The sequence below is a fragment of the Berghia stephanieae genome, chromosome 2 (assembly GCF_034508935.2).
Source record: "Berghia stephanieae isolate SIO BIC M18660-M18661 chromosome 2, UCSD_Bste_1.3, whole genome shotgun sequence".
In the NCBI taxonomy this organism is placed as follows: Eukaryota; Metazoa; Mollusca; class Gastropoda; order Nudibranchia; family Aeolidiidae; genus Berghia; species Berghia stephanieae.
In genome coordinates, this window is record NC_088361.1 from 64,213,368 (window position 1) to 64,228,740 (window position 15,373).

The 15,373-nt window shown below is 35.5% G+C and overlaps 1 protein-coding gene across 1 annotated transcript; it reads right to left on the minus strand.

The window, feature by feature from the left end:
• Positions 1-2,236: 2,236 nt before the first annotated feature.
• On the minus strand, positions 2,237-14,461 carry LOC144965330 (uncharacterized). The gene is made up of 2 exons (XM_078900564.1): positions 14,324-14,461; positions 2,237-3,445 (listed from the first exon to the last, which is right to left on the minus strand). The coding sequence occupies exon 2, from the start codon at positions 3,435-3,437 to the stop codon at positions 2,868-2,870; it is 570 nt and encodes a 189-aa protein (XP_078756690.1). The 5' UTR covers positions 3,438-3,445; positions 14,324-14,461; the 3' UTR covers positions 2,237-2,867.
• Between the last annotated feature and the right edge of the window lie 912 nt (positions 14,462-15,373).

A 15,373-nucleotide genomic window follows, 5' to 3' on the forward strand; every position in this document is an offset into this window, starting at 1 on the left:
TTGGAATGGGCAAGATGAGGAGTGTATGTGCTATTGTCGAATCTTCGAGAAAAGTAAACAAAAACAAAAACAAAGCCAAAACAGAAAAAAAAATTAAAATCGAAATCAAAAACGGTCGGGTAGCCTTGTTCTAATCGCTGTACAATTACTTCCCCCATCGTGTAGCACATATAATTTTGCTATTTAGTCCCGGACTAAGCTATTTATGCCTGCTAGATCGCGGGTGTAAATTTCACCCGTTTAGTCCCTCGTTTAGTCTTAGACTTCTCGTGTCTGGCTTCATGAATAGCTTACAACGCCTTTTAGATCGAGACTACGGATTTAGTCCCGGGCTATTGTCATAGTCCCGGTCCATGAATTAGACCCCTAGTTCTTTCATTATCGAATTCTATCTAAGGCTAATTGATTCGTCGCTAAACATGACATCTGACCATTGAGCAATTGTCCATCTTCCACAGCGCCGACCCATCAACTTTTCGGATACAAACCCTTCGTCAACACAACGATAAACAAATGAACGTTGAATACCAATGATAAAATGGAGTATAAATTGTAGCGCCTGTACTTTATAGTGGCTGGAGTGTGAATGGAGCGTCAGCTACATTACCGGTCTAACGGTAATGTGTGTTAAGTTACGGATCATAATACGCTTCAACAGTCGTGACGTCACTTCCCTCGTAATGACGCAGAGTAACTAAGCAACTGGTTTTAAACTATAGGAACATTGGCGGACGCCCTTATGAAATACGTCTCCGACGAGCATAAAAGTGTATCCAGAGGAGAAAAACATGATAAATCTGATCATGTTTTGACTTTTATACATTCTTACCACATGACAAATGAAAAAGTTCTAACCAGCATGAAGAATAAAAAGCACCGTGTGGTGTCCGGGGTCCCTTAACTGAGAGGGTCAAGAATAGCCCAACGACAAGCCAGCGTGTCGTAAAAGGCGACTAATGGTGTGTGATTCCCCCATCTTTGAGTCACCTGGTCCTCCAGGTTGGGGGTTGGCAAAGGCTTAACACCCCTTTCCGTTAAACTCATACCGTTACAGAAACGCAGACGGACAAACCAAATCCTTTTTTAAGCTTGGGCGACCGAAGAGTTTCTGGAATGACAGAATTTATGAAGGACAACAGACAAAGCCGAGGAATTAAAGAAGCTGATATACAGAGAAGTGGTAAGACCTGGAATGAGATAAAAAAAAAGTTAGCTCGGGATAGAGAAGGATGGAAACTGTTTGTCTGTGGCCTATACCCTGACCCAGGGTGAAAATGGCAATGATGATGATGATGATTTTCTTTGTTTAGAACCAAGCTGCTCGTTGCTGGGCGACGTGACATCAGACTATTGAATCCTATTGTAAGACAACCATCATTCTTGCAATTTCCGGGTGGTCGTCATGTGACAGTCTTTGGAGCATTATTTTTAGATAAAGTGTAGACCGAAATAGAAATACACTTATGGAAAAAAGAATATATCCAACAAATATGAATTTGACAAGCAAAACATTTTAAAAATTCCCAGGTGAATGTTAAATTTTTAACTGGTTAAGTGAGAGTTAAACAAATTAGGAAAACCCATAATTCACATATCTTTCGGTTCAGCTTTGGCAATGGCCATAAGGGCGAGAAGATTATCTAGTAGTGAGTACAAATTACAACGTCTTTACAGATGAACTCATTACAGTCAGTTATCAATGATAAATATCCCTTACTTTCGTTGTGCACTATACTTGGGGAAATTATAATCCGAAATATATGTCTTCATTTTAGCAATGGAAATATTTTAAAAAGTATACCTGGCTACATACAGGGGCTGATATTGTAAAATCGCAGGTGTAAAAGGGATATCTAATAGTGGAATTGAATTGTATGAAACGGAGATTTCGCATTTGTGACGTATCGTCTCAAAACGGTATTATGCTGGAACGGTTTACATATATGGAAAAGTTGAATTATAGCCAGAATTTTTGTTGTATAATAAGAAAGGATATTACTTTTAAGGAACTAACAAGCAAACTGATCATTTGTGTTTTTAATTCTTTTTTCGTCAATTGATTGACCCGACAAAATAACCGGATTGAGACGAAGGGAAGTTATATTTAACATGTTGAAACCCAGCAAACACAAGAAAACGTAGAAATGCCATATACATGTACCTATTATTTTTTAAAATTTATATAGCCTTCTGGGATATATTAAAAACTTAAAATGAATGAAAACAAAATTTTAAATAGTATTGAATATATATACTGGCAATATATCGATCTTTATTTATCAATCAGAAAGCTCATTGTAAACCATATTCAAAATCGAAATCATAGATAGCAATCATATGATCCTTATATTTTGAAACATTCCAAAAGATAAATCATTCTTTCATATTTTGATAGGTTTAACAATACATGAAAAATAGTCTTAAAATAAAGAAATGTAAAATGATTAAATCACATTAAATTTTAGAAAACTTCAAATAATTTTAACAGTTATAATAATAATAATAATAATAATAATAATAATAATAATAATAATAATAATAATAATAATAATAATAATAATAATAATAATAATAATAATAATAATAATAATGACAATAATGTAATAATAATGACGACGATGACGATGATGATGATAATGATAAATAAAAAAAATAATGCGATCACTCGTTTTGCAACGGTTAACGGTGTTTTCAACACACTAATAAATTCCAAGTTAATTTTAAAAAAAAAGATTTTAAATCTTAAAACAAAAACAACAATTTTGACCAAATATAAAACAGGTGATCAGTGACAGAATGACAGAATGAACCTTTAAACTGTTATGTTAATCATATCATAAAAAAAATTCCTACAATATTTAACCAGCCTACATCTTGTTGAAAAGAGTTGCGATCAGGCACAACCCAAGGGTGGCCAGACCTGACAGGATGGCTGGAGCAGCTGAGCAGAGAAGAGCTGTCTTCACTTTGCTGAGGTCATTGGGACACTCCTTCTCGTATTCTGCTTTTTTGGTTTTGGTGATCTTTTCACAGAGCGATTCGATGAATGACCATGATGTGAAGTCTGCCGATTTACCGACTTTACCTTGACACTTAGCAGAAATGTTTGCAGCATCATATGCTTTTTTTACCTTTGCTAGCTCGTCTTTTGATGCCTCGACATATTTACATACGATATCATCGACTTTTTTACCGAGATTACCAGCACATTTGACAGTTGATGTTCCACTGGTGCATAAGCCTAGGAAATCTGAATCCTTTTTAAGTACGGTGACCTTCGCCTTATACTTATTTAGGCAATCAGCATCCTTTACTTCGTTGTTGATTTCCGTTGTCATCTTCATAAGCTTGTTGGCGTTGTGTTTGGACAACTCTGCTTGAGCGCCAGAGAACACAACCACCGCCGACACGATGAGAAACGTGAGCGTTGATGCCATTTTAAAATCTGAAAATAAATAGAGAAATAAAGATATAACAAGATGAATGAAAATGAGATGGCGATCAAAACACGCGAGGATTTGTAGAAAATATAATTCAAATATTATTTTTGGAAAGAAGCAGATGGGAATCAGGAAAGGAACCAAGTCTCATCCTCATTCCGGTAATTCAATGTAAAAGTCTCTGTAGAAATTTTACCAACATTTTCCAAAACCTCAAAATGTAGCATTATTTTGACTCTGCTTCTTAGGATTGTGTAAAGTAGTCCTCCATTAGGCCCATGGAGCCGGAATTTATCCCGGTTTCTAGAATTCTATAGCGTGAAACGGACAATGACAATTACTTGCTATCCTTTGGATAGGAGGCTATCTATCGCAAGGTACTTTCTGCCAGATCTAATAGACCCAGCTACCCAATCACAGCTGGGTGGACAGATGGGTCAAAGAAAATCTCGACTGCACCCGGGATTGATTTCGGTCCCTTTGCGTGTGCTCTGTGAACTGAGAAATTGGACCTAAAGTGAACCTTTATATAAATGTGGACAAAATCAAGAAATAAAGAGTATCCCTGTAGAGAAAAGCAAATGAGGCAAAACATTTCGGGATCATAATTTTATTCTTCTATTGTCTTAATTAATGTATTCAAGAAGTAAAACATTCAGTTTCATCCAAGAATTAAATGACCACTACAAGAGATGAAAAATATGACCTGGAGTTCGTAGAATGCGTTTTTAATATATTTAGCCTGTTGTTATTCATCTTCCTAAAACGTCCCAATTTTCAATGAACACATTCCTAAATTTGTTTTTGTCAGTTCAATTCATGGGCTGTAAAATATTGCTGATATATCATTCCTATTCGACATCTGAACGTTCCATTAGTGTAAAAATCACGGTGAGAAGATTGAATGCAGTTAATATCAGAGGGTGCTAATCGGCATATGAATTTTGCCTTCTGGAATAAAAAGAATTTCGTACATGATTAAAATGTTCGTGTCCAACTCGAGTATGATGTATTGTTTCGATGTTAAACTGATATAAAACACAGTTCATCTTTTTTATTTACTTTCATATATATATATATATATATATATATATATATATATATATATATATATATATATATATATATATATATATATATATATATATATATATATATAAAGTGGTCACAAAAAAAAAAGCAAAACTCAAAAAAAAACCCAAAAAGACGAACTGTTTTAAAAATAACTTTTCCGAATTTTCATTACTAATAGAACTAATTTTTTGTCAATAGAACTGCAAAATATCAAAATAATTGTATGAGCTTGTAACATCGCCTAAACATTTCGATATCGGGGAAAAGAAGACCCAAATACACTTCCTTGACACGACAAAGACTAAGTCAATGCTGATAATTACATAAAACTATCGGAAGAAAATCTTTTGTGAAACCGTGAACACCGTTATCCAGGATGGCATCTCATTTTTCAACAAAATGGTGCTACATCTCATACAAACAAAAGAACACAAGCTTTTCTCTCGAAAAAAAAAAGAATATTCATTTCAAAGAGAAAGACAACTGGCAGACTCAGTCACCCAACCTGAATCCAATGGATTAAGCAATTTGGAATCCTTTGACCGAGAAGGTTTATAGTGGTTAAAGATCCGCACTCACAGAGGAAACGTTGAGAGAAAGAATTATTTTATGCTGGAAGGAGATAACCATTGAGAAAATTTGGAAGTGCATTTCAAGTTGGAAAAAGAGACTTGCGTCATTTAAGAGGACGGCGGTACTATTATTGACCACGTATAGTGCTAACTTTGTAATCGTTGGACCAAAATAGGTAGATGTGTGTGAATGTGCTATCTAGACGAATTCTTGCATAACGAGGAGAATTATGATGGAAATAAAATTTATGGTAACATAATCAATGTTTGCTAAAAATGGCAACAAAACTTAAGATCATTGCCATTGTACTCTGCAATGTGGCGTCATTTTTCTCTGATATTGTATTTCTGAAAATGGCTTTGAAAAATGACTGTATCCTTTTTATTTCTCAATTCATATTCATAAAATTTTGATAGTCTACGTATAAGGTTTTGTTTTATTTGTGTTTTGAATTTAAAAGAAATCCCATAAAGAATCTTAGAGAAACAAGCCGACAAAGAGCTGGGCGTTTTTTGTGACCATCTGATATATATGTGTCTTTGTGTGTGTGTGTGTGTGTGTGTGTGTGTGTGTCTGTGTGTGTACGTGTGTGTCTGTGTGTGTCTGTGTGTGCGTGTGTGTGTATGTCTTTTGCTCACTTTTCCCATAAAGATAAGCATTCGTGATTTACTCATGCTCACTGTACTATATAGATAGTTGAAACATCACTCTCTTTCTTTCCCTATTTGCTCTCCCCTTACAGTGTGGTCCTTGAGCCTTATTTTAGTCTAATCTTCATGTTACGGTACCCCCTGTCTTGCTCCACCACAATGTGTATATAGATGCTGTGCGCTTGGCTAAGACACTCACAACATTGCCTTCCGGGAATTTAACGGGCCAACACATAAAACTACGCGCAACCTTGAACGTTTACAGTCTGCTTAATACAGTTTAGTGAGAATTACTCATAAACGTGGATGGCAAAAACAATAACAAAGACCTGAGTGACGTTAACTTCATTCTATCCAAATAAAGAAGGAACAAAATTGACGTTCACTCAGTTCTTTGTTATTATATTTTTTAGTGATTAGTTTTCACTAAATCTTATAAATCAGACCATAAACATTCAAGGTTACACATAGTTTTGTGTGTTGTTACTTTATATCCCGCTGGCGAATGTTGTGAGCATTTTAGCTAAATGCATGGCATCAATGTCACGCCGCAACATCCTTATTATTCTCTTTATTGAGACCGCGAAAGTGGGCAGCAACAGCTTCTAATGGTTTTGTCTCGCACTGCATTATGATGTTCTATCAAGGCCTCGAATTCGTTGCCGCATTCGTGCACGGTCGCGAACCCACCCGGTAGCCTTGTCACAGTACGACGCTCAACTAGACAATCTGCAGTTTCGGTTTCTTTGCCACAAAAGGTGCATGTGGAACAGGTAGAAAGTCCTCACTGATATTAAACAGGTTATAGACTCGAGCACAGAATCGAGGCAACTTCTCTCCCACTTTCGAGAAGACTAAGGGACGAGACAGAGTGTTCCCACGTTTCTTACAACATCACACTACATTCTCACTCGTTCACATTGCTTCCTCAACGGATGAACCTAAAACACTCTTCTTCTCAATACGGGAACAGAGTGCACCCACAAAATTCCAGGTTCACGGCTTATATGTGATTCTCATCTCAAACTACCGGACGGACTGCGAAATTCGTTTTACTGCAGCATTAAAATTTATTTCATTTTCCATCCGCGATGCAACAGAATATAGGTCAATGGGGTGAGAGGGGCGGGAATGAGTCCTGGCGGCAGTTGAAAAGCTCGAGAGGGGGCGGCGGGGGGGGGGGGGGGGGGGGGGGGGTGACCTCTTGACACAAGGGGCCAAGTGTGTATTTTAAAATTGTCAAATGGGAGCGATCTGTATCATATTCATATTTTCGTCCAACCTTGTCATCGATCACATGATTTGTTGCTGTACAACGATTGAACATTTCTCAATAAATGTAAACACGCTGCTGTGTGAATGAAAGTTGTTAACATACCCATGAGTCACACAGAGCAAAATGACCAATTGTGATGTTGGATTTTTCTCAAACTGTGAACACTTTTCACTGTGTGGGTCATTTTAAGCACATATATATTATTATTTAAATGTGCCAAATGACCTCGAGCACATGGAAAGGTAATATAGATAGTATGCAGATGACGTCACTCAGGCCTTTGTTTTTGTTTTTGCCATCCGCGTTTGTGAGTTGTTCTCACTAAACTGTATCAACCAGACTATGAAAGTTCATGGTTACACAGAGTTTGTGTTTTGGTCCGTTATACTTCCGGATGGCAATGTTGTGAACTCCTTGGCCAAGCGCATTCTATCTATAGATAGCTCCCATTGTCAACATGGATGACGAATGTTTGATTGCAGTTGTAGAAAAGCGTCGGCCGCTATATGAAAAAGCAAACAATCATTCAAACAGAATAATTATTTTAAAAAAACGATGGGTCGAAGTTGAAGAAGGTAATCTCTCTCTCTCTCTCTCTCTCTCTCTCTCTCTCTCTCTCTCTCTCTCTCTCTCTCTCACGCACACACACACACATACACACATACTCTCTTTCTTTCTTTCTCTCTCTCTCTCTCTCTCTCTCTCTCTCTCTCTCTCTCTCTCTCTCTCTCTCTCTCTCGAAAACACACAAGAGCAACCACGCCTGACGCCATCTTGAACGTGTAAATGACGAACGGGATGTTGGCCCACTCTGTTTGTATTTTCACATTTCTTAAGTTCACGGTAACCTCGAAAAGTGAGTGTAGTGAGGGACCGAATTTTTCCAAGTTGACTTCCGTGTACACCCGTCCGGAGTCAGGGAAGCTAAGTACAAAGGTTGCCGGGAATTGTTTCGGCTCGTACCAGGGGCACGGTCCCTTATTCGTCTGAGAAGGATTTTCCCAGTTCCCACTCTACATCCTTAAGCCATGGACAGGTCATCTGCTCCCGCCGCTGCACATTGGGGGATTGCTGCCATTAAGAGGCCCTATTCTTTGTGTTTTTAACAGCGCTACCGATACTTGCTTCTACCCCACACTCGAGCGCGATACTCAGCGGCGGGATAGCATAGTACTAACGCGGATGTTCTCAAAAGTGCCTTATCTGTCTTCCGAGAAACTCCTCCCAGATGGACACGATACGTTAAAAAAAAATTGGACATAAAATTCGTCCTTGAAATATCGATCGGTCATTTTAATTGATCAATATTTGAAGGACAAATTTTCTGGTCAAAATACCAAAATACTGGTAGAGTATGAGTTATGTCTTGTAACAATGACAAACGATGGTGGGCATAGCAGTCCCCATATTACTAAAATCTGTAGTTCCTAAGCTTAGGGCACTTCGCCCCACTCGACTCAGGTATTTGTAAAGGCAGTGACGGATGTCAATAGTGTTGTTAGCAGACGCCCTGTACAATATGTAAATGGAACGTTTGTTCTATGTAGCTTGCTTGAAGATAACTGACACGTTGTAAAGGCCACAGTATTCAAATCATCTTATCGGGAGTATCCGGAGGCCTCTCTAATGGCCTGTGTTAATTAATCAGTAGATTTTTGATCAAACAAAACGCGGGATTTGTTACACATACCTAAAGCCGGCTCAGACAAAATTGCCGTTTACTTGCAAACAATAGAATGAAGGAAGTTGACATCACTCTGCTCTTTGTTATTGTTTTTCAACAGCTACTTGTGCGATTAGAATCAGGCTATAGATAGAACGACGTTGACGTCACTCAGGCTTTTGTTATTGTTTTTTGCCATCCCCGTTCATGAGTAATTCTCACTAAACTGTATTAACCAGACTATAAAAGTCCATGTTTACACATAGTTTTGTGTGTTGGTCCGTTACTCTTCCGGATGGCAATGTTGTGAGTTTCTTAGCCAAGCGCATACTATCTGTTGGTCCGTACTCTTCCGGATGGCAATGTTGTGAGCTTCTTAGCCAAGCGCATACTATGCACACAAAACTCTGTGTAACCATGAACTTTTATAGTCCAGATCATACAGTTAAGTGAGAATTACTCATAAACGCGGATGCCAAAAAAAAACAATAACAAAGACCTTGGTGACGTCAACTTCATTCTATCTATAGACGTTAAAGGTTACACAAGGTTTTCTGTGATGGTACGATTGATCATGCGTATATAACTAGTGATTGTTTTACTTAAAGGCGCACGAACTGCTATAGTTTACATCCGGACAATTCTGTCATGGCAGTTTATTGCATCGCGGCCGCAAAAAATGGCAAAAAAATCGCTGATTTGCATTGCGGCCGCAAAATTTGCAATTTTTTGCAAATCTTTGCAAATTTTCGAGATTTAGCCCAAAAAAAAAATTCTTTTTGAAAATTTTGTGGGGACCAGTGATGATAATCTTCCGCTGATTTTTTCATAAATGTTCCGTTGTTTTTGTCATGTCAAACATTTTCTGCTAAGTGGTAGTTCATGAAAAAAAATATGCCTTTTATCATTTTTTGACACCTCTGCTCAGTTGCATGAATTTTGGTGACACTCCTTTATTTATGACGTTAGTCTAGACACACTGGCGCCAATTGTCAAAAGTAGCACAAGACACATGGTGGCCATAAATGAGAAGATGATCGAAAGGGAAGGGGATGGAGCAAATGGGTGTATGTATTTATGTACCTTTTAGCTGTAGCACGATAGTACATATGGCGATTTTATAAGTTTTATAAACCTGTCTTTTTTTTTTTCTTCCTTTTTGATTTTTTTTGTTTTGTTTTTGTTTGATTGTTCTGAATTTGTTAATAGTATTCAATACAACTTGTGTCTAATTATAAAACAATTTAAAAATAATAAATTCATCAATTCTCTCACTATCTCTCTCTCTCTCTCTCTCTCTCTCTCTCTCTCTCTCTCTCTCCCTCTCTCTCTCATATCCACATTGCTCTCTCAGCCACCCTTCTATTTTCATATTATGTTTATAGATATCATTTGGTAATAGAGAGATAATAAATTAGGCTGATCAATTTAAGAAATGACTGTTTAAAGGCTAATTTAAATTTGATTTGTTGATGGAATATGTTGTGCAATTAATTAACGATTCTTATTCATAAGCTGCATCATCACAAGGTAGCAATAATACAGACACTAACCGGGTTTGTTATGTAAAAACAAATACCTCCTGGTCTTTTTGGCCAAAAGTTTATCATAATCACTTGGTGTCGTGGGCGACATTATAGGCCTTTAAAATGTTTAATTCATTAAATTATATTTCCAAAAGGTCAGGATGTGTCTAATGATCAGAAGTGCTTTAGGACCAATACTATATTAAATAACTATGAATAGCTATGTTATATTTGCAATAGATTTGGGTTTGACTGACGGGCCGGTAGACTTTCCTCCTTTTTGACAAATTTTCATTATCATCACTGGGGGACTTGTGCTTGTGTCAGGATGAAACAGTTAGATAATCTCAAAATTACACTGATAGCGTGTTCTTCCTTTTTCTTGGGTACTTTAATTGTAATTCCAGAACTTTTTACTAGATCTCATTTTCTTATTTTTTACTGGTGCTGATATGACCTTAATTTGTTGCAAGCGCTGTGAAACCCTTAAAAACAAACAAATACCTTTCTCTTTCATGAACGAATTATGGGTTTTTAGGAAAATTAATCGCAACTTTTTGCAAAATTTTTGCAAATTTTTTTGCAAATTTTGCTATTGTTAGCTTCCAGAAACAATCAGCTCTAACAATTTTAACGAGACATGTGTTATGTCAAAAAACATGCCTCTCATCTCATTGGAAGTGTAAAACCACTCTTTCGGAGGACTGGATACATAGATTGTGTAAATGATCCTCTGGTCTCAGAGCGATGGCATCTTATTTTCTAGTCTACATATATGCGGGTTGTCAATAGAGATTATCCATCTCGCTCATTTACGCCCAGTAACCTTAAGAATCTATACACGCATCCTGCTATTAAAGTAGTTATGCCATTTAATGATTCAATATATAACCTATTCATTATTAGTCCTCCGAAGGGCTGGTTACATACACATTTCCAAGGATTTTAGAACAGGAAAAGTAGAAAGTGTCACGTCAAGACTTTTCTGCTCTATTCCGTCATCAGTCTCAAAATAATGTGATAATTACTCACAAAATATGGAGCTCACCAATTCATCTGTTTATACTAAATATAGCTGTACGTCGACAATAGAGAGAAATCCATCTCACTTTTAATGTTGCCACATTATTGGGTTGGGGATGGGAATAAACATAGCCCCCCCCCCCCCCCCCTCCCTTTCCCAACAAAACGGGCCGGGCAGCGATCGGCGATCATCGCTGATGCGGGTTTCATAAAAGCATCGTTTCGGCCTTTTGGAAATATGTTTGAACCGTTTTTCTTTGTAACTAGCACAATGCGAATTAAGGGATATTTATTGTCAGGCCTTTTCGTTGACAAGAATTTTTAAAAATTGAAGGGAACGGAACGGGCAATGTTGCAGGGAATATATTGATTGGTTAATGCTCAGTAACACTTAAATCATAAATTTCAATTCAACCCATACCATATATTGTATTTTTTAATTGAATGTAAACGTATTGCCATGATGATGATAATGATGATGATCATTGTCATTGATAATAATAACATTGATGATGGTGATGATAATAATATTAATAATCATAATTTAAAAAAATTAATAATAATAATAATAATAATAATAATAATAATAATAATAATAATAACAATAATAATAATAATAATAATAATAATAATAATAATAATAATAATAATAATAATAATAATAATAATAATAATAATAATAATAATAATAATAATAAATAAATAAATAAATAAATAAATTCCCTTTATTCATCCCCAAGTGAAAATTTGTCTTTAGGGTCTATTCCAAGGGAAGACTGGAATAACCCAGGCGTCAGCCGCAGTGCAGCGCCGCAAAGTGAGCTAGGGCTAGGTGACTTGCTCAAGGCCACACAACGCAGCGGCGGGTGATCGAACTCGTTACCTTTTGGGTACGAAGCAAAGACCGTACCGCTGAGCCACGCTGCCCCCTTAATAATAATAATAATAATAATAATAATAATAATAATAATAATAATAATAATAAATAATAATAACAATAATAATAATAATAATAATAATAATAATAATAATAATAATAATAATAATAATAATCATCATCATCATCATCATATTCATCATCATAATAATAATAATAATAATAATAATAATAATAATAATAATAATAATAATAATAATAATAATAATAATAATGATATAATCATAATAATAATAATAATAATAATAATAATAATAATAATAATAATAATAATAATCGTAATAATAATGATAATAATAATAATAATAATAATAATAATAATAATAATAATAATAATAATAATAATAATAATAATAATAATAATAATAATAATAATAATATAATAATAATAATGAATAATAATAATAATAATAAATAATAATAATAATAATAATAATAATAATAATAATAATAATAATAGGCGCACTTACATTAGACGACAATGCTACAAAAAGGGTGGTGATTGGAAATAATGTTATCGAGATTGGTTTAGAAACCGCCTGATCGACAAAACAGAATGTTTTTTTTTAATTGTTTCATTTATGCATCTTTTTCTTCTTATTCTTCTTTCTCTCTTTCTTTCTTTTTTGTTTGGTTGTTCTTCGTTTTGTTTTGGTTTTAGCTTGAATCTTTAATCTCTCTCTCTCTCTCTCTCTCTCTCTCTCTCTCTCTCTCTCTCTCTCTCTCTCTCTCTCTCTCGCATCCCCCCCCCCTCCCCCTTAACCAAATCGATGAGACAACGATTATCTGAAATGTTACCACCGTTTTATCTTTGTGATTGGACTCACCAAAGTCTATCCGGTTTTGCGGCTGTTTTTTATTTTTTTATTTATTTATTTTTTCTTGCTAGTTTTGCTCATAGTTATTATATATATATATATATATATATATATATATATATATATATATATATATATATATATATATATATATTTATATATATATATATATATATATATATATATATAGTCGGAGAAACGAACAATATCGACAAAAGTTTGAATACTTGAATTACAGGACAGATCTCCAAACAATGATAAAATATAAACGTGAATATTCATTTAGAGCATTTCTACGATTTTGTCATGTTCCATTCGCTTCACAGTGTTTCATTTATTCCTTCAAGAGTCTATATGGATCCATATTTCCAATCTTATATAGTACCAGTCGCCTGTTAGGCGGACTTTTTGAGTTAAACTCCTGCAATATCGGTCTCTGCCTAAAGTCAGGTGCTCATTCACACCTGCGTCGAGTGCGAATTTTTAATTTATCTCATTTTTAAAAAGACTTGTTAGAAGGTGATGGGGTCGAGTTGGCTGATGATAGACTTTTTTAGAATAAAATTACAAAATTCTTTTTCCTGACGTGTACATATATGCAAATAAGTGCACGTCGCTCTTTCCCATTCGTGAGTCAAGCAAATTCGTGGTTTGACCGAATTACACATAGGCTTCATCTTATTATTTATCTTAGAAGATGTCAGTCGGAGGTGACTACATTCACATAATGTGCCATATATTTTTGATTGATTATTTCTAATTAACCGAAAGTCAATAATTTTCTGAATTGAACAACAAATATTTTTTTTAATCGAACGACAATTTCGTGATTAATTTTGACATTATTTTAATGAAAAATATTTGGCATTGGGTTTTCCCCAAGCATAATAATGAATTAACATGTCAAAATCTACATAGTGACGGTTCGACATTAGACAGTAGAAGCAGATAGTGAGTAAGGGGGTTACAAAGGAGTTTTGTTAGTAACTACCTAAACCGTTCATTGACATTCTTAATTAAATAAAATTGACTTAACAAGTTAACTGCCGTACTCTGGAAAGACAAGTATTTTTTTTTAATTGGTCAAAAACTCGCCCTTCAAATATCGATCGACTTAAACCCTCGTCTTGGCAGAAACTCTCGATCCTGGAACCTTGCGAGATACCCGGTTTGAGAATTGTTGCAAAGATGAGGGTCATTTAAATCGATCGATATTTGAAGGACGAGTTTTCTGGCCAAATCTAATACGGCAGCTAAATGGTTAACAGCCGTGTAACAAAAATAATCATATTATACCAGTGGTTTACCAACATATTATAATGCTAACACTTCAATATACTTACAGTCTTAGAAGATAGCAGTCTCAAGCAAAAAACAGTAAAGAAGATCAAGAGGGGCAAGGACTAATGAGATCACGCAGCCCTTTATATTGTGTTCCGCGAATTCGTGTTCGTAATCCCAGCGAATTGCTGCTTAGTAATGTTAAAGATAAGTCTGATCACGTGTTTTAAGCCGTGGTTACGGACTCTGGTCCTCATTAATAGGTTGAGCTAAAGTTGATTCGTTGCTAGGATCCTTGAGCAAACAAACGCAAAACGCACCATGTGTTGTTTCGTGTCCTCGGGAAAGGAGATAATAAATGACGGGGTAGCTTTAAAATATTGAATTTCTTAAGCTTTGCCTTTACTCTTTATTATCATTTCTCCATGGAGACGGTGCACACGTGGGTGTGTATTGTATTATGTTTGTATGCCTGTTTCTATTTGTATGTGTCTTTGTAAATTGTGTGTCATAGCTGGGCAAGAGGTACGGTTTCTCGTGTAATAACATCAAACGATGTCCTGCGTGATCAGTGAATAAATAACAAATATAAAATGTCGCATAAGCCCAATCCAGGCTTCGCATAGTTAGGCAAAGCATTTTATACACTTGACAATAGATAGTGACGGATATTGTAAAAGTGCGAGAACAAAAAGGACGTCTAACGGGTGATTCGAACTGAATGAATTTTCAATCGAGTCTCTGTAAAAATCAGATTTTAGTGTATTACGGAAACAAACTGAGTTGATTCTCAGCTCGTCGCTCAAATTTCCAGAAGTACTTGTTGTAGTGGCAGCATTACTATCCACAGAAAAAGTGGAAGTACTGGTGGTGGTAGTAGTAGTAGTAGTAGTAGTAGTAGTAGTAGTAGTAGTAGTAGTAGTAGTAGTAGTAGTAGTAGTAGTAGTAGTAGTAGAAGTAGTAATAGTAGTAGTAGTAGTAGTAGTAGTAGTAGTAGTAGTAGTAGTAGTAGTAGTAGTAGTAGTAGTAGTAGTAGAAGTAGTAGTAGTAGTAGTAGTAGTAGTAGTAGTAGTAGTAGTAGTAGTAGTAACAAGAGTGGTAGTAGTAGTTGT

Coding starts and splice junctions, on each gene's coding strand:
- LOC144965330 (XM_078900564.1), bottom strand. CDS start 3,437: ATGGCATCAACGCTCACGTTTCTCATCGTGTCGGCGGTGGTTGTGTTC.